General features: G+C 38.7%; 1 protein-coding gene across 4 annotated transcripts in view; it reads left to right on the top strand.

Annotated features, from left to right (window-relative positions):
• LOC126260119 (FHF complex subunit HOOK interacting protein 2A-like) overlaps window positions 1-19,765 on the top strand; it is a 204,048-nt gene that overhangs the window by 176,721 nt on the left and 7,562 nt on the right. For all 4 annotated transcript variants that reach the window (XM_049957364.1, XM_049957363.1, XM_049957366.1 and 1 more), the window contains 2 exons: window positions 7,893-8,134; window positions 14,840-14,993. In XM_049957364.1, the coding sequence (XP_049813321.1) occupies window positions 7,893-8,134; window positions 14,840-14,939 (342 nt within the window). In that variant the 3' untranslated portion in view covers window positions 14,940-14,993. The remainder of the gene's footprint in view (window positions 1-7,892; window positions 8,135-14,839; window positions 14,994-19,765) is intronic.

A 19,765-nucleotide genomic window follows, 5' to 3' on the forward strand; every position in this document is an offset into this window, starting at 1 on the left:
ATGTGCATTACCAACATACTGTGGCTGAGAAATGCAAAAAAAAAAAAAAACTGGTTGCTGTCTTTTCGGAGACAACTGGGAGAGCTGTGTTGACCATGGGATGGGGAAATAGTTATCGTCTTCCAACAGAAGCTTATCAGGGTGGAATATGTGAAGAAGGCACTGATTATCTTACAATTACCATTAGTCCTTGTCATTTCTGACCAGCAATAGAATAACATCCATGGACATCAGATCACAAGGAATTCGGAATTCAGCCATAAATAAGCTTTACAATGCTAGAGATGCAAAAAATTAACATCACTTTTTATGGGTGGCGAAGGCTACAATCTAGAAACACTTCACTTTAGCTGTAAATGCAGAAAAGCATAAAACACTTGTTTTTCAGAAAGAATGTAAATTTTTGTTTTTAACATTTTAATTAAATATTTTTAAAAAAGAATACCTCCAACTTGGTAGTTCCGTGATCATTTCCAGCCCATTTCGGCCTTAAGGAAATGCAGTATTTTATTTAAATAGCTCTAGGGCTGGAACGACATGCCTAAAACTAATGAAATTTTCAGAAATTGGTAACAGTAGACCTTTATTACATTTGATGGTGTGACATTAAAACTCACATGAAAAAGTACACCTCAGTCACTTCTTCAACTTTCTAGCGTTTCTGTTACAAGAAGTGACCTGAAAGTTATGTACAAAGGTGTACACCCCCACCCCCCCCCACCCACCCCCACCCCCACCCCCACCCCCCACCCCCCAAAAAAAAAAAAGAGAGAGAGAGAGAGAGAGAGAGAGAAAAGGAGGCTACAAGTTTTCAGATTGTTTAGAGAACAACCTTATCCCCTTCAAAATACTCTGCATCACAACTAATACATTTGTGCTACTGGTGCTTCCATTATTCAAAACATTTTTTGCAGTCATCTTTAGACATGGCTGTCAGCTCCTCCCTCCTTTTTTTCTTGACTTCTTCAGTGTTGTCAAATCATTGTCCTTTCATGCTCCTTTTCATGACTGAAATAAGAAAAAGTCGCTTGGAACCAGGTCAGGCGAGTAAGGCACGTGGGGCAGCAGAACCATGCCATTTTTAGCCTATAACAGAGATGGTTCCGTGTGCAGGTGTGTTGTCGTGGTTGAAGAACCAGTCGTGGTTGAAGAACCAGTCTCTTGTCTGCCACAAATCATGTCTTTTTTATGAACACTATTGTATTATCTGCTTAAAACTTCCAAATAAAAGGTTTGATTGATTGCCTGACAGTCTGTGAGCACAAGCTCTCGAATTTTTTTCAATATTTTTGTCTATTCGGGCAATTTATGGATGTCCAGAACTATGTTTGCCATCAATCGACATGTTGACATTTTTAAATCAAACAAACCACTCATACACTTGAGTTTTTCTAATAGTGTCATCTTGATAAGCTGCAGCGTTTTTATTGAGTAGAAAACAAAAACTCAAAGCTGCACATTGTTCACTTGAACTTGCCACCATAAAAAACAAAACACGACCAAAACAACACTAGCAAAAACACTCACTGCAGATGAATAGAACAAACCGGGTCAACAACACAAGCGGCACTGAACTGGCAGTGAGTTGCATTAAACACGCCTAGCGGCAAAAATGTGTACTATTCAAGTTCTACTCACGTCAACATTATGCCGTTTTACCCCCCCTCCCCCCTGGTATGCAGATTATTCACTGTATTGATAAACAATGAATGCATTTCTTTCATTGACCTTCTTAATATTTTTCCGTGCCAATTTATACTTTTGAGTGAAAAAAGTTGTAGTTTATGATTTCTTTCAGCTGGCTCACTTTCTGAAAATGGTGTAACCCTTTGTTTAGCTCGCAAAGCAGTACTGCCCATAGGAAAATAATCCAACAGAACTGATTATGACCATCTCCACAATTTCAAATTGCCCTGCAGATATCCATGAAGAACAACAGTACATTCCTTTGAGCACTGTGGTTAATTAAAATGTGGGTGAGGGAACACACAGAATGAAACATAGGTCAGTGGCATCAGGTTCTCTTCACCAGTGAGTGCAGATTTTTTATGACACCTCATGATCGTTTTGGGTTGGTATTGTGTAGATGTCAGGCACCTCTCATTTCTGTCGAGACTGATTTGACTGCTATGCAGTATGGAGACAGGATATTCCAGTCGGTTGTCCAATGACTTCGTCTTTCAAGACGATACTGCAAAAGCATCATGAACACATTCCTTCAGGAGATCAAAATCAACCACATGGAATGGCCTATGGTATCTGCTGACGTATCCAATTGAGCATGCTTGAAATCAGTTGAAACTTTCTGTGCATCGATCCACGACGTCCTTCTGCCACATTGCATGACCATAGAAAGACCATTGTCAAAGAATGGGACTGGCTTGAACTGCAGCCTCTCAACAGCCTTGTGAACAGCACGCCTAGGAGGATCCAAGCACATCATATTGCATGGAGTGGAGCAACACTGTACTGAATATTACCCACAGCAGACTTGTATTTCATAAATCAGGGTGTATGCAGCCCGGGACAACCAGAAAAAGTGTGGTAACTTTTTAATCTGGGAAAATCTTGAAAATTTTTTAGAACTCTGAGAATTTTGAATTGTTTTTGTTTTCAGTTAAATTTTTGTAATTTAGACTGCTAAGAACTGATACTCTAACAAATAAGTTTGCTTTAGCCTGCTACTGCAGTATAATACTGCAACAATAAAGTGTAAGCAAGAGAATAACACCAATTTAAAACTTTATTTCCAAAGAAAATGTGCCTTTACAGCAACAAAATTTAGTCTGCACACAAACATCTGCTGACAGAAAAATGTGTCGAAGGCTGTAGGACGAAGAGTATAACATCAAACTGCTTTTGATGGACGTGACAGCACAACTGTTAACATTTCTAACAGGTTGCAGGACAATATTGCAAATAGTGATTTGACTCACAGCAATTTAAGCAATGCTCCTAGGTTCCTGCCTAACCACACCCTCAGAAAAAAACAGCAAAAAATTTTTGACAGGCAATATTATATGTGAAAAGTTAGTTTTTCTTGTAGCTACACTATATGTTCATTAATTTAAACCATTAACTTTTCCAATTCCTGTGTTTGCGCTACTTAACAGTGATGTTGCTGTTGGCTGACTACATCACATCTCATATGCTCTGAATTGGGACTGTTGATATTTTTATAAATATAGGGAATCTGATATATTAATATTTAAAAAATCATCACTATATCATTATAGTTACAGAAAAAATATTGACATACTGGCCAAAAAAATATATTGGCTGCACATTGTAAATATACTGCCAGATTTAGAGCTGTGTATTTAATTATTGATTATAATATAAATGAATATAATAGAGGGAAACATTCCACGTGGGAAAAATATATCTAAAAACAAAGATTCTGTAACTTACCAAACGAAAGCATTGGTAAGTTGATAGAAACAATAGCAAACACAAACACACACACAAATTTCAAGCTTTCGCAACCCACGGTTGCTTCATCAGGAAAGAGGGAAGGAGAGGGAAAGACGAAAGGATGTGGGTTTTAAGAGAGAGGGTAAGGAGTCATTCCAATCCCGGGAACAGAAAGACTTACCTTGGGGGAAAAAGGGGACAGGTATACACTCGCACACACACACATATCCATCCGCACATAACAGACACAAGCAGTCATGCTTGTCTGCCAGGTGTTAACTTTCTGGCAATGATATACTTGGCCTGGTAGTTTTTACCTTGATGATAATGTACTTGGACCTGGCTCTCACTTCACACCGTGTTCTGGTTTCGACGTACCAAGTCATTCAGTCCTTCAGTTGGCCAGGTTGTGTATTTCTCTGTGCTGGTCTCCAAGCATGGTTCAGATTTTCTATTCCCTGTAGATTAACTCACACATTGAATTTTATTCTCTCTGCCGGGCTTCAGCTCCTCATCTTTGCAGCTGAGCCACCATTGGTTAGAATAGCTATATTTGTGCCAATAACTACAGTTCATAGTGTTGTCATGCCCTGTACAGATACAGAATGGCATGTAGGACATTCTTATGTATGCTCTGTGCAGATGTAAAATGGCAACATAGGACATTCTTACAGTGTGATGCCCCTCCTTTTTTTTATTGTGGCCACCACAGATAGCATTTTTGAAATGGTGGCATGAGTTTGCTAATTATGGATCTGATCATCTGGTTAACAACCGGCTCCAAGGTTCAAACTAGGGAGTAGACTTTCTGCAGTCCCCTTTAGCTGAAGTTGCTAAGATTGTGGAATCACATGAATTTACAGCAGTGCAAAAGACATACTGTTGGAAAACTGGCAGGTGGTAATGTTAGATGTGCATGGTAAACAGTGCCCAGTAACCCATAGGGTGAACCGGGCAGCCTTGCCCTCTGCTGAGCTGCTATGTGTTGATGCCATTAACTTTTTGTGTGCATCAACATCACAGTGCTGCCCACCTTTGCCTGTTCGGGCCCTGTGGGTGTGAGTCAGTTGAAGTGCTGTAATCACCATTCATGTTGTTTTTCAGATACTCAGAACTCTTTCCCTTCCTCACCTGTTTCTGTTCAACGGTAAAGCCAGAGATCGTGCCTTGATTGTCATTTGGAGGGTCTTTGACACATATATATCCTGTGTGGCATGTTCCATAAAGTAGGCCATTTGACAACAGTTTGTGACAGTTGGTGGGCTAAAGAACTGGCATCAGATGCCTAACTCTCAACCCTGTTTTTGGCCGTTCTCCTACCCTGTAGATTTACCCAGACATCAAATTTTGTTCTTTCTCCCCAGCTATGCAGCCGAGCCTCTATAAGCTAATATAGTTATACTTGTGTCGACAATGATGATTTGCAGCATTGTTGTGCCCTGAGCTGATACAAAAAGAAAAAAGAAAAAATGCTTAGTGATAATTGCATATTGTAAACTAATTTTTTCCATTTCATCAGTTTTATGATAAGCACACTGGATAAATAATCCCCCCACCAGAGGTATCTTTCTAACTCAGCTGTATACAACTAAAGCCATTCATTGCGGAATAGATCACTGAGAGCTACCAAATTGTAGTGATGTTAATTGCTGTGTTTCACCACTATTCCAAACGATCTCTGACATTTTCTGTGGTATTAAGATTTAGTGGTCCAGCCAAGGTTGGATGGCTGAGTGCTCTTCACGCCAGGATCATACTTTTACAGCCCTGTGGACATGGCTCTTATTGTCTTGGAAGTCAGGAGAGTCCACAGTATCCACATCATGAAGATGTAGAAGAAATAGTATCACTTGGGCACCAAGAATTTCAAAATAAACATCCTGGTTCAGGTTGACAGTAATTTGAATGAATGGGCCCAAATCATGGTACTGGAAACGTAGCAATGACCTTCTTTGAGGAACCTGTCCCACTGCATGCAATTCTCTTCATTATGTTTGGTCTGAAACATGCATTCACTGGCAGCAGCAATTCATTGTTGGTTTTGAAATCGGTTGTCACTGACAAGACTTGACACTCATCTCCAGTCCTTGTCAGTTAGGATCTGTATGACCACTATTCTTACAGTGTCATATGGTTGCGAATGGTACACTCTTCCTCTTCTTACCTGGCTATCAGTACCCCTTCTCTTATATCGTAACTCAGTCACAATTATGATCGAACAAAAAAAAAATGCACACAGTAAACTAGTGGAGCATTACAACAATGTTTACCTTCTTCAATGCCCCTGAAGCATGCTATTTTATCTGAACCAGTACTTATATGGCCCAGTACGATAAAACATTGATTGCAATTTGGTTGGGCACCATTACATCCATGGACTCGGCACCTACCAGTGGCTGCATTTTGTGCTTAATTTCTTGATATGCCAAACAGAAAAAACCAACACACAGTATTAGAACTATTATATAATATTAAATAAGCTTATTATTGCAAAGCCAATGGTTGGGCTGTTACATATGTGCCTAAAAAAAAAGTCTTCTTCTTTTTCACGGCTGTAAAACCATGTCTGAAGATTTACTCACATATGTATTAAAGCTGTTACAATATCACCATGTAGATCTGAGTGTGCCCTGCGTTGAGTTACTGGCCTGACATGGATGTGCAGTTGATAAAAACTTCTCCTATCTGCTATGTAGTACTCATCTCTTGCCACATCTTTAGGTTGTATTTCACAATAATACCAATGGAACCAGATAAGTTTAGTGAAATATGTGGCATGTCATATTATTGTTGGAGTATTATGTCTCAAAATAATATTGTAGTGGAAGAGATATTTATCTGTGGAGGATTGTAGCCATTGAAACAGAGATACTGTTGATAGATGACAGTCCAGCTTCTATGCAATTATAAAAACATGTTATTCAAAAGCCAAAAAGTTTCTTGTTACGTAGAGAAATAGTTGACAGAAAAGACATTGACTATAATGTTAAAGCTGTTGATGGATTGTAACAAAATAGCTTCCACTTCATAGAACTTTATCAGAGTGTTGTAGTCAGTCACATTAACATTGGAAAGATATTGTTTGTATACAGGTCCACAGCTTATTTTCACTTTAGTGGTAATATGTTAGTACTGATACCATTGAGGTTTGTCAAAAGTGAAGTTATGAACCATGTCTGAATTTTTATACATAATTGTCCTAAAATTTCTCCTAACCCAAATATAAACTGTTGTTGCATAGTATAATGATGACTCTTGATTGCAGTAGATTATAGCATACCTTATCCTATGAATTTCTTTCAGTTTCCATCATATATCTGAAGTGTTGTATAGTATCTTTTTCCACAGAGAAAATGATATTACAAACTGAGAGTTGCAGGTATTTAGACATATATTCCTGCTTAATCACTCCCAGGAACTTTATTGGTAATGTGTGCCGGCAGATTTCAAGTCGCATATATACTTGTGCATTCAGATGTGTATTGCTACCAAGCTATGCATTTAACATGTGAGGAAAAATGCAAAAATTGGAAATTTGCATGTGAATCAAATTACAATTTTTGAAAAATACGAGCATTATTGGAAATAAATGAAAAATAAATGAAAGTCATGCATTGTGGGACTTAACCCTATTCATTCAGTTGTGTTCTGTAAAATACAGTCATGAAGGACAACATTCAGTAATGTGAATTAAGTCAAAGCGTAGGTAAATTATCAAAGACAAGTAGTTGTTAGAAATTAATTCTATAGGTTTCTGTAATAATTAGCCATCATTAAATTAAGGCTTGTTGTTTGTATTTAAGACAAGCTAAAAGAAACATAATAAAATAATTTCATTCTTTGTGGTTAATAGTACACACACAGGTACACACATGGTACTTTGAATGATTACCTTTACTGTCCTCTGTCAGTGTCCTCTCCACATGTAGTAATTCTTCATCATTACAGGAAGAGGAGATCCCAAAACTGAAGATCAGTAGCTCATAAGTAAATATCATGAAATCATGGTAAAAACTTAAAGTATATTTTTTGTAGTTTCTCTGTCTACATTATTTTTTAAAGAACTTGTAAGTTTGATGCCTAGGAAGATACCTGATTATTTGCTTCTTCTTCTTCTTCTCTCTCTCTCTCTCTCTCTCTCTCTCTCTCTCTCTCTCCCCCCTCCCCCTCCCCACCCCTCCCCTCCCTTCCCTCTCCCATCTCCTCTCTTTTTTGCCATAGATGTTAACAAAAGAAATTAGAATACCATTAAATTTATTGTTTGTTCAGTAAGAGTGCTTGCAACACTTGTTGCAGTATACATTGTATAGATTGTATTTTGTAGTTTTTTAACTTACAAATTATGAAGAAGTAAAATGATTTGCCTAATGAACATTCTTTTCTTTGTACTCTGGAATAAGTATTTTCCTCAGTATGTAATTGAATTTAACCTCTGCAAGACATTTAATAACTAATTGTCATTTCTTACTATTTTTCAGTCCTACCAAGTAAACCTCCGGTTAACTGGCTTAATTTCACAGCTAGCAATGCTACCACACCCCTATTTACATGAGTACCTTTTAAATCCAACACTTCCAATTATAAAAGGTGTAGTAACGTTGTTTAAAGTTCTGCAACAAACGGCAGAAGAGTTAATACTAAAGATTTCTGAAATTGAGGATCATAAAGCCATTCTGAGCTCCACGAAGTTGTTCCTCCTGCAGGACAAAGAATATGTAGTGTAAGTCATTTACTATATAACAATTTCTGTTTATCTTGATACTGTTGTTGTTATCTTTTGTTGAATGATTGGTTTGCTGCAGCTCTCCATGAAAACATTCTCATTTTTGCATAACTACTGCAACCTGCTTACTATCATCAATCCTTTGTCTCCCAGTGCAGTTTATACCCCCATATCTAACCATCACCAGGTTGACTATTCTTTGAGTCTCAATATTTGTTGTTGATCCCTTATTTTAGTTACATTGTGCCATAAATTTATTTTTCCTCAATTCAGTTCACTGTGCCTTTTCATTAGTTAGTTGAACAATCGATCTAATCTTCAGCATTCCTCATTAACAATGTTTAAAAAATTTATATTCTCTTGTAGTCTGTACTGTTTATCATCTACATTTCACTTCTGTACAGGGCAAACATTGGAGACAAAAACTCCCAGAAATATTTCCTAACACTTAAATTTATAATGCAAGTTCAGATATATATCTTTTACAAACCTGCTTTTCATGCTATTACCAGCTTGCATGTCTTATTTAATCTGATTACATTTCAGTAATCTTACTTTACATTTGTAGATATTCATCTTACAACCACACTTCATGACGCTATCTGTCCTATTTCATTCCAACTTTCGAGTCCGTTGCTGCTTTTGACAGAATTACAAGTTACCGAAAAACCTCAAAGTCATAATTTCTTTCCTCCAAACTTTAATTCCCTTTCCAAATTTCTCCTTGGTTTCCTTTACTGCCTGCTCAATGTGCAGATTCAATCATTTTCCCTTTCATGTCCTTCAGCTTTTATAATTGTAGTCTGGTTTCTGGACAAGATGTGAATAATGTTTTGGTCCAAGTATTTTATCACTGCTACTACCAGAATTTCAGATTGCAATCAAGTAAACATTATCAAAGGTTTCTCTACATCTATAAATGCTGTAAACACATATTCGTCTTTCTTCAGTTCATCTTCTAAAATAAGTCATATGGTCAGTGTTGTTAAACATACTGCTACATTTTTCTGGAACCTAAACTTGTCTTCCCCAAGATCTGCATCTAGCAAGCTTTTGTGAATAATTCTCATCAGTATTTTTCAGTCATGATTTGTTAAACTAATGCTACAGTAATATTCACATCAGTCAGCAACTGCCTTCTTAGCAGTTGGAACTTTTTTTAAGACCCTAGTTAAATTCAGTATCTCATGTGTTATCCAAGGAAATGTACTGGGCCTTGTCCTTTCCTTATTCGATCCACTGATACCTTCACTGTTTCTTCTCTCAAAGCTAACCAACAGTCTTCTTTTGTATTCCTTTTCTTTGATACAGTCCATCGTCACCTAAGGCCCTCTTTGCAAGTTTGAAAAACTTCGGAATCTTTCATTTTATCCAGTGTCTGTTTTCTTAATTTCCAACCTTTCTGCCATTTTTCATAATCAGTAAATTATGGCCAGAGTCCATATCTGCCCTTCGAAATGCATTAAGTTTAAAATCTGGTTTCCAAATATATTTTTTAACATGATATAATCTGTCAAAACAGGCACTGTCTCCAGGCCTCTTCTATGTAAACATACAATCTTCTTTTAAGATTCTTAATCAAAATGATAGTAATGATTAAATTGTGCTCTGTGCAAAAATGTACCAGGCAGCTTCTCATTTCATCTTTGCTCCCTAGTCCATGTTCTCCTGCTGTTTTTCCTTCTCTTCATTCTCCTGCTATTGGTTTCCAGTCCCCCAACATAATTAAATTTTCATCTCCCTTACCAAACTGAAAATTTCTTTTATTTCATCGTACATTTTTTCAGTTTCTGTATCGTCTGTGTAGCACTGCTGAGGTGGAACGACTCATGCATTACCTATATTGATTTTATGTTGATAACTCTGTGTTCAGCTGACTGAAACTCCTGTTCTTTCTGTCACCAGACTAATTTCTGCTACATATAACCTATCCATTTCTCTTTTCACACTCTGTAACCTACCTGTCTTATTAAGCAATCTTGACATTCCAAGCTCCAACCCATAGAGTGCCAGTATTTTTCACCCTTCCCCTCCTGATAACATCATCATTCTGAGTAGTGCCCACCCAGAGATCCAAATTGGGAGACTATTTTACCTCTGGAATACTTTACCAATTAGAATCCCATTGTTGCTAAACCATGTAGTAGAGATACCTGTGCTTGGGAAATATAAAGATGGTAATTTCCCCTGATTCCAGCTGATACTTGATACTACTTATTTTATTTCACTTGAGAAAATCTGGAGAATTTTTTACACTGTGCATGTGTGTAGATAACGATATGCTGTTGAGAAGTTATGATGATTGAGTTACATGTTCCGTGTACATATCTGTGAGAAGCATATGTAATTCTGTATTGTTGCATGTATTAATTGCACAAAAGCTGTTTGTACAGTCCCCCTAAGTAAATTACCTTGTGTTTTTATTAACTTGTGCAAATATAAAATAATAAGCTAGCTTAAGCATAATAACATTTTTAGGCACATATGTGTTTTATATACAGTAGGCCATTGGAACTTCCTGACCAATTGAAATTGGCTCACTTCCAGATCCTTACTTCTTCTACATAGTATTGTTATAAACTAAGGTATCCAGGCAATCCTAACAGCCTACTTCAGACGTTCTAAGTAGTTTCACTTCTACCTGTAATACTGCCACTATTTTTCATTGCTACCAAATTAAATAGCAACAGTGCTGCAGCTACCACAAGAGGGCCACAGACACCAATGGGTGCAGAGTGAACTAAAACATCCTTGCATAAGATGCAGCAGTGCTGTCACTCTGTTTCCACATTGCGGGCCAAGGGCCAGTGCTCACAGTACTGGCAATCTAGCACAATGGTGGGCTGACCACAGCAGCAGCAGACAAGTTGCCACATCTTCTGGCCACTGCCTTGTTTTGGTGTATGCAGTTAGAAGCAGTGACTCAGTGCAACTAATGGGCATCGAACCTGTATAAATACCCATCATTGTCAGATGACGAGGCAACATGGTTTTCATGTTGGCACCACAGGCTTCACCACCATCAAGCTGTCTACTGGTTCTAAGTTCACTCCATTGGACTTCGCAATTTTCAGCTGGTGTGCCACCTTGGGTTGAGTTAAGCAACAGCTGAGCTTCTGCCATAGTAGGCATTTGTTTGTGACCAGGGCAGTGTAACCACCCATCTGCCCTTACTTGTGCAGTCAAGCTGACACTGCACACCTCCACTTGCAGGGGTGGACACCACTGTTGGGGGCTGTCTTGTGCTAAAAGAATCATGGTGGGCTTCCAATCTCCAGGTGCAGAAAGTACCACATATTGGTTTCTCAAACAGCATCCCACATCAGCATTTCACAGGAAGATAGGAGAGCTACTAAAGAACCCTGGCCACTTCGGTCACACAAGTTTTATGGTCTGCCTAAAAAACAGAAAGATGACATAGCATTGAGACCAACTGTTAGTGCTCATGTCTCCCCTTCATACAAACTGGAAAAGTACTTAACTAAGTTATTGGTACCCATAGTCGGCCACTGTAGACATTGTATTAAGAACTCAGGAATGTGTGTTGATGCAATAAAGCAGATAAGGATGGGCACGAGTGAAGTTATAGTCAGCCTTGTTGTGGTCTCCCTGTTTATGAAGGTACCAGTGGAAGACAAATTAAAACTTTTGTCCACACATTTGTTCCCTAAAATTTCCCAGTAATTTTGGCACACTCTGATGACCACTCATTTTTGTCAGTGGAAATTATTGAGAAATGATTGATGGAATAGTAATGTGCTCACAACTCACCAGCCATAACGAATTTTTTTCGTGAAGGATTTTGAAGAATGAGCATTGAACAGTGCTTCCCTCCATTCATCCTACCTCTTCAGGTATGGTGGTGATACATTTTTAATCTGGACCGATGGCAATGAAGTGCTGCAGCAGTTCGTGGACCATTTGAATGGTGTACATACTAACATAATATTTACAACGGAGGTAGAGAGCAACAGGAAGTTACCTTTCTTAGACATGTTGGTCAAATAGAAATCAGATGGACAACTCTGCCATTCTGTGTACAGAAAACCAAAACATCTAGGTCTGTACCTCAGCAGGTGTAGCTTTCACCATCCAGCTCAGAAGAGAGCTATATACTGAACACCTTAGTGTGTAGAACGAGGACTGTTTTTGCATAAGGACCACCTAGGACTTGAGATTAATCCTCTGATGAAGGTGTCCAGAAGCAATGGGTATTCGGTCCGCGTTATTAGGTCAATGCTGCCTAAGAAACTAAGATGCGACGCTGTTCAAGCAATCCAAGATGACCAACACATAGCATGACTTTCATTCTGCAGTGCAACAACTAATATGATAGGTAGAGTCCTAAACAGGCAAGGAATCAGATCAGTCACCCAGACACCCATGAATGAATGAATTAAAGTAATGTTGTGATCAATTAAGAGAATCTTGGCCTGAAAGTGCCATGAATTTATAATATTCCTTGCAACTGTTGCAAAAGTTACTTCGGCCTCACAGACTGTTGCTGCCCACTGCGTTGAGTATTGGCAACACATCAAAAATAGGAATGTGGAAAAATCAGTGGTGCAGGGCACAGGCTATTAAATAAACACAAGATTTTGTTTGTAGAAACAAGGATACTCGTGCATGCTATTTTCTCAAAAACTGACATTTTCAGCCCATGGCTGTGTACAAAATATAGGTTGACTCTTACATAGAAGATTACAGCAACCAGCCACTTTTTACAATGCTATTTATTTATTTAGATATACTCATGCATTGAACTATTGGGACTCTGTGAGCAGGGAAGTGACTGAAATTAGACTATGTGAAAACAGCTTTAATAGTGACATCACCTATGCCTTAAGTAATGCATGGAGCATGTGTGTGATAAGGAAAGAGCACAGATGAAGACTTCTCTCGCAGTATACCACCTTATGTGAGGAATGACACTGCATGTGATGATGGATAGAGAATGCAGACATAATCTATTGAGATATAGGGCACAACCACAGTACACGCCATTTGTGTGTGTCATCATGGTGGCATAGTCCAGCCAATCAGGTTGGTATAAAAGTGGGAGCCTCAGCAGTTTCACAATAGTCAGGCTTAGCCCCTGATGATGATGATGATAGTGGCAACCATCAAAAGCTTTAGATTTTATCTGAATTTGAAATGGTGAGGACTCTATCACAAAAGACTTTGTAAGGATTCTATCACGAAAGACTCTGTAACCACAGCAGTATTCTATGTCTGATCAAAAAAAATTATATTATTTATGTACTCTCCTCCTTTACATACAACTGTGATTGGTAGTGTTGCACTGTTTAGAGAAAAAAATTAACAATATTTTATTACATCACAATTTTGTTCTGTAGGATCATCATACTTACTGCAAGTCATTAGGTGCTCATCCCTAAAATTCTTGCATTGTGGATTGTATTTTACTTTCAGAAATGAGCTTTCTGATTTATTCACATGCACTGCATAGGCAAGTGTGAGGAGTTTACTGAGATAGGTAACTATTACAGGTATTTATAAGCCTGATTCATCAATGATTTGTGTCTAATCATTGTGCGTACGGTCATGTTCTGACTCTTAGTTACTGAAATTTTCTTTTAACATTTATGTGAGATTTGATCATTACACATCAAATAAAAGATACAATAAACAGCAGACAGGCATAAACAAAAAGAGTTAAGTAGTAGAATGCCACTCTCTCCCTCCTCCTTCCCTCCCTCCATCCCCACTCCCCCCCCCCCCCCCTCTCTCTCTCTCTCTCTCTCTCTCTCTCTCTCTCTCTCTCTCTCTCTCTGAATAGGAGGAGGCAGAGAAGGAGTGGGAAGGAAAGTGAGCAAGGAAATGGGATGGGAATGTGTCACTGGTGAGGTTGCCCTGGCACAGGCATGACGAGTTCCATGTGGCACATGAGGTAGGGGAATAGTTGGAGATGAGGAGACAGAACAGAGGAAGACTCCAGGAGGAAAATGTGGGTGCAGATTGTTTGGTGAATTGAGGAAGAGGGGAGTGTGGGACAGTGGCTGCTGGACATTGAGGTCATCAGGTTCAAAGGATGTTTCGTGAAGACAGTTCCTAGTTACGTAATTCTGAGAAGCTGCTAATGGGACAGGGATCCAGATGGTACAGGTTATGAAGTAGCAGTGAAAATGACCTTATTGTGCTCAGTAGTATGTTGTGCCACTGGACGGTCAACTCTTCTTGGCCACTATTGCAGTGCCCATTCAGTTGGATGGAAAGTCAGTTGGTGGTTGTGCCCACATAGAACAATGTACAAAAGTTACAGGAGAACAGGTACATGAACGACTGCTTTTACAGGTGGCCTGCCTCTGGATAGTGTAAGATATGCTCGTGATGAGACTCGAACAGGATGTAGGATGTGGTCAGTGGGTGCACAGGACACATTTTGCATCTTGTTCTTTCACAGGGATAAGACTCTTGTGGCAGAGGGTTGGGGGTATGTAGGGCATAAGGTCAGATTCATTGACAAAATATGCTGATGAGCACAACATACTGTACTGTGGTATACTCGTATGTGTGTGTGTGTGTGTGTGTGTGTGTGTGTGTGTGCGAGAGAGAGAGAGAGAGAGAGAGAGAGAGAGAGAGAGAGCAACCATCTGTTGGTGAATGATTGCCTTTCCTCTGTTTTATTTGTTCTTCTCATCTTTTCACATTAATGTAATAAGCAAAATGCCTTTTTTTCAGGGATGAGAACAGTACTCTGTTTGAAGGATTCATTGTTCTTGAGGAATTCTGTAAGGAATTAGCAGCAGTTGTATTTGTCAAATACCAAAACTTCTCCTGAAGAAGTTACCTGATTAAATGTGGGCAATCAGACAGTGGAAACTTCAGGTGAAATGTAAGTCCAGAATGTGTTTCTTAAATTGTGTGTTATCATTTTGCATCATAATAAGGCAATTATGTATGATCTGCCATAAGTACAATACTTAAAATCAGAATGTCCAAATTTAAATAAAAATATCAATAATTTTCTAAAAATACTGAGAAATTTTTATGGAAGATTATACTAAGAGAACACATCATTACTAACTAATTAAGTGCTAACATACACTTCATGTAAAAAGATGGAGACTATACTAAGAAAACACATCATTACTCACTAATTAAGTGCTAACATAAACTTCATGTAAAAAGTAATTTTGGTATCATACACAAAAGTGAGACGATGTTAAAAGTTCAAAAAGCTCAAAGATGACATGAAAACAATAAAAAGATACAATAAAGGGAAATGAAAAAGTTACAAATTATATTGAAAAGAAACAGTGGAGCATAACTGGAGACAAATAATGCACTTAGTAGATACAATAAGTGATAAATAATACAGGCTGAAGGAAGTCTAAATGCTAAAAAATATAAATCAAAACTAAGAAATAAAATGAACATTTTCAGACCTTAAAAAAGTCTTTTGCTCACACTCTTGCCCTCTTCATGTGTTTGATAATGATCACCATGGATGATACAAATAAGACTAACTCTTTTCCTGTAGTTTATACTGTTACAATGATCTTACAATACGATATGCTGATCTCAGACTTATGGCACAATCAGTGTCAAGATTCCAAACCCTAAGTATTTTTCCCCTCAGCATATTAACCAGTAACTGGAAGCAATTTCACACAAAATCTGTCATGTACAATTGTAAGACAACTACTGGACCATCTAAAGAGCACTTATCCATGGTGGGTACAGAGAACATATCCTTCAGTTATAACTGGTATACAGAAAACTTGTTCTTTGATAGAAGTTGTTGCCGGACATACAGACCATCTTCCTTATCTTCATTAGAATTTCTCTTATGTCTAAATTGCTGAAGCAACAAAAAGTGGTGACTGTGGAAGGAGAAGAATCCTCATTTACTACACTGTCCAGCCTCAGTAATGTGACCGCCTGTCAAAAGTCTGAATACCGGTAACCACCTTTTTGCAGTGCAGACCACTGCAAGATGTGCAGGAAGAGAGTCAGTGAGGTTGTAGAAGTTTCCGATAGGGATATGGAGCCAGGTAAGCTCCAGGGATGCACAGTGCGAAGAGACCAATTGAGGTGGTCCCACAGATTCTTGATTGGGTTTAAATCCGGGGAATTTCATGGCCGGGGTAGTACAGGTAAATTGATCTTAGTGCTCTTTGAACTATGCACGTACACTGCAAGCTGTGTGAGAGTGGATTGTCCTGTTGGTGGATGCCACTGTGGTGAGGAGAAACAAAGTGCACTTAGTGGTGGACATGGTCTCCAAGTATACATGCATACTTTTGTTGATCCATTGTGCCTTCCAGAATGATGAGATTACCAAGGGAACACCATGAAAACATTCTCCAGACTCTAATACTCCCTCCTGGTTGCAGCATGTTTGCTTCCAGATGTTTCATGCTGCACACACCAATAGCCATTTGTCCAATGGAACAAAAAGTGTGATTCACCTAAAAAGTCCACCTGTCACCCTAAGTAGTCGTCCAGCTGTGGTATTGGTAGCCAAATTCCAGCCTTCATTGCCAATGAACAGCAATCAGTATGGGTGCATTAAAGGCGACTGCTGCGGTGACCCATAATTGCATGTCTTTCACAAGTACACATCTCTGTAGCTGTCATTCATCTTTGTCATACGGTATACCACAGTTTCCTTCGTGCCAGTTTTAGATACTGCCATTTCGCCAAGCACAGTACCACAGTGGCATGTGAACAATTAACAGGCTTAGTTATTTCAGAATTTCCTTCCACCCTTGGCCCAAAAGCCAATGATCATACTGTTTTGGATGGCAGATAAATAATTCCATTTCTGCAGTACAACAATGACAGCACTGTTTTTTACATGCCCCCCTCCCAAATGCTTTATATTCCTTCCACTGCTAGTGCTGCCGTCTGCTTTCTGTGAGTGTTTACTGCACTTTGACGTCAAATGTGGTAGTGGCCACATTAATGTAACTGGACTGTGTGCAATGCTTAGTCAGAAACAGTAATAAATCCTTGTGTTGTACAGTATTAATCCTGTAGTTTATTCTTTCATTTACAGAAGACCTATGAGCAGCTCTGTTACTTGTTGTGGTCTTCAGTCCAAAAATGCAGCTCTTCCCACTAGTTTTTCCCATGCAAGGCTCTTCATCTCTAAATAAATACACAACCAATATCCATTTGAACCTGCTTACTGTATTCATTGTCAAGTTGTGCTACAAATTTCTTTTTTCCCCATTTCCATTCAGTACCTCCTCATTAGGTAATCAGTCTTGCCACATTATCTTCAGCATTCTTCTGTAGTATTACATTTTAAAAGCTTCTAATATCTCATAGTCTGAACTGTTTGTTGTGTCGATTCCCTAAGGTCTCGACACAATGAGTGGCTAGGTGCACGCGAAACTAACGCAGACGGGCGTAAATTCTGAAACAGGAGACTGGATGAAAACTATAAAGAAAAGAAGAGAGATTTTAATATACTTAACTTTAATGTAGTCTTGTTCTTGTTGAAATACATCTCTTGCATAGTAGTAAGCAATTAGCAATGATACACATGGCGCCTTGCTAGGTAGTAGCGATGGACTAGCTGAAGGCTATTTAATCTGTCTCTCGGCAATTGAGAGGAATACTTGGTAGGTCTAGTCGCAAGCTATGTCGTCCGTACAACTGGGGCGAGGTCATGTCCGTGTCTTGTGACCTGCCATGTGGTGGCGCTAGGATTGCGAGTACACAGTGGCGACACGCGGGTCCGACATGTACTACAGGACCGCGGCCGATTTAAGTTACCACCTAGCAAGTGTGGTGTCTAGCGGTGACACCACACTGTTTATTGTCCACATTTCCCTTCCATACAAGACCTCACTCCAGTCAGGTACTTACAGAAAATACTTCTGAACACATTGACATTAAGTGTTAACAAATTCTATTTTTCAGAAATTCTGTCTGTGCTATAGCCAGTCTCCATTATATATTTTCTGTACTTCGACCATCATCAGTTATTTTACTGGCCAAACAGCAATATTCATCTACTACTTTTACTTTCTCATTTCCTAATCTAATGCTACTTTTGTTGGTATTCATCTTATAAAAATTTTCCAGGACACTATCCATTCCACCCATCTCCTCTGCAAACTCCTCTGTCATCTGTGACAGAATTATAATGTCATTGACAAACCTCAATGTTTGTCCTTCTCCATGAACTTTAAATCCATTACGACATATGTCCCTTGTTCCTTTATTCTTGCTTAGTGTACAGATTGAATAACATTAGGGACAGGCTAAAGTCCTATCTCATCTCCTTCACCGCCACTGCTTCCTTTTCATGCCTTTCAATTGTTTTAACAGCAGTCTAGGTTTTGTACATTTTGTGGATAATATTTTGCTTCCTGTATTTTATGCCTATTACCTTATATTTTATGCCTGTTACCTTCAGAATTTCAAAGAGTGTAGTCCAGTCAGCATCATCAAAGCTTTCTCTAAATCTACAAATGCTACTATAAACATAGGTTTGCCTTTCTTCAAACTTTTGTGTTCCTACATTTCTCCAAAATCCAAACTGATCTTCCCTGTGGTCAGGCCAGACCAGCTTTTTCATTCTTCTGTAAATAATTAGTCAGCATTTTGAAACCATGACTTTTGAACTGACAGTTTGATAATATGCACTCCTTCCAGCACCTTCCTTCTTTTTAAATTATTTCATTCATCTTGAAGTCTGAAGGTGTTTCAATTGTCTCATAGATCTTGTAAATGAGGTGGAATAGTTTTGTGATGGCTGGGTGCCCCAGTGACATCAATAGTTCTGATTGAATTGCATGTGGCAAAACTAGCCTCCAAAGACACTACTGTGAAATTTTATAGAAGGCAAATTATCTGCTTTAGGGTATTAGAGCCGCACTCCTTGGAATGTCATGTACAGTAAAGCATTCAGTATACAGGGCTATATTGAATGATTCATTAGTTTTCAAAGCTCTATATGTTCTGAAGTATTACACATACAAATTTGATTGATGCATTAAAAGAACCATAAACTCACCAAGTTTGCATTTTGCACTCTACAAATGTTCTCTGAGTGCCCCTGTGTTCACGTGACACAGGTGCTAGTGAGACTGAAGTTCGTTGCATTCCTTATGCAGGAACATCCTGTCAATGATTACCACTGCAGCGTTGACACATTCTCAGAGCCATTCTAGTTTTTTTGGCAATGTGGGTACGTAAACACAGACCTTAATATATGGCGAAAGGAAAAACATCACAAGGCGTTAAATCACACGACCTGGGCAGCCAAGGGAACAGAGCCACATCATCTTCACCAGTACGCCCAATCCAGTGATGAATAAGTTCGTCATTCAGGAGGATAGAGCAGGGAGTGTGGCAGGGCAGGTGATTAGATTTCAGTTTTAACCTGTCAGTTTTGTCCCAAAATTTTATCCACTTCTCAATATGGGTATCTAGACTATTGAAGTAGGTAACCTCCAAATAGTTGTAAACAAATTACAGTACCCGTAATCTGCATTCTACTTGCCCACATTTCCAGCTCCCTGTAGCTGGAAAAAAATCTTGTACATGCTACTATGAGGTCGTGAGGAAGCAGCTACTGAAATCATTTAACCAGGCTTACAAGAAAGAACTCGTATATTCACATGTCCTCTGTATCATACACACTAA

The sequence above is a fragment of the Schistocerca nitens genome, chromosome 5, assembly GCF_023898315.1.
Source record: "Schistocerca nitens isolate TAMUIC-IGC-003100 chromosome 5, iqSchNite1.1, whole genome shotgun sequence".
NCBI lineage: Eukaryota > Metazoa > Arthropoda > Insecta > Orthoptera > Acrididae > Schistocerca > Schistocerca nitens.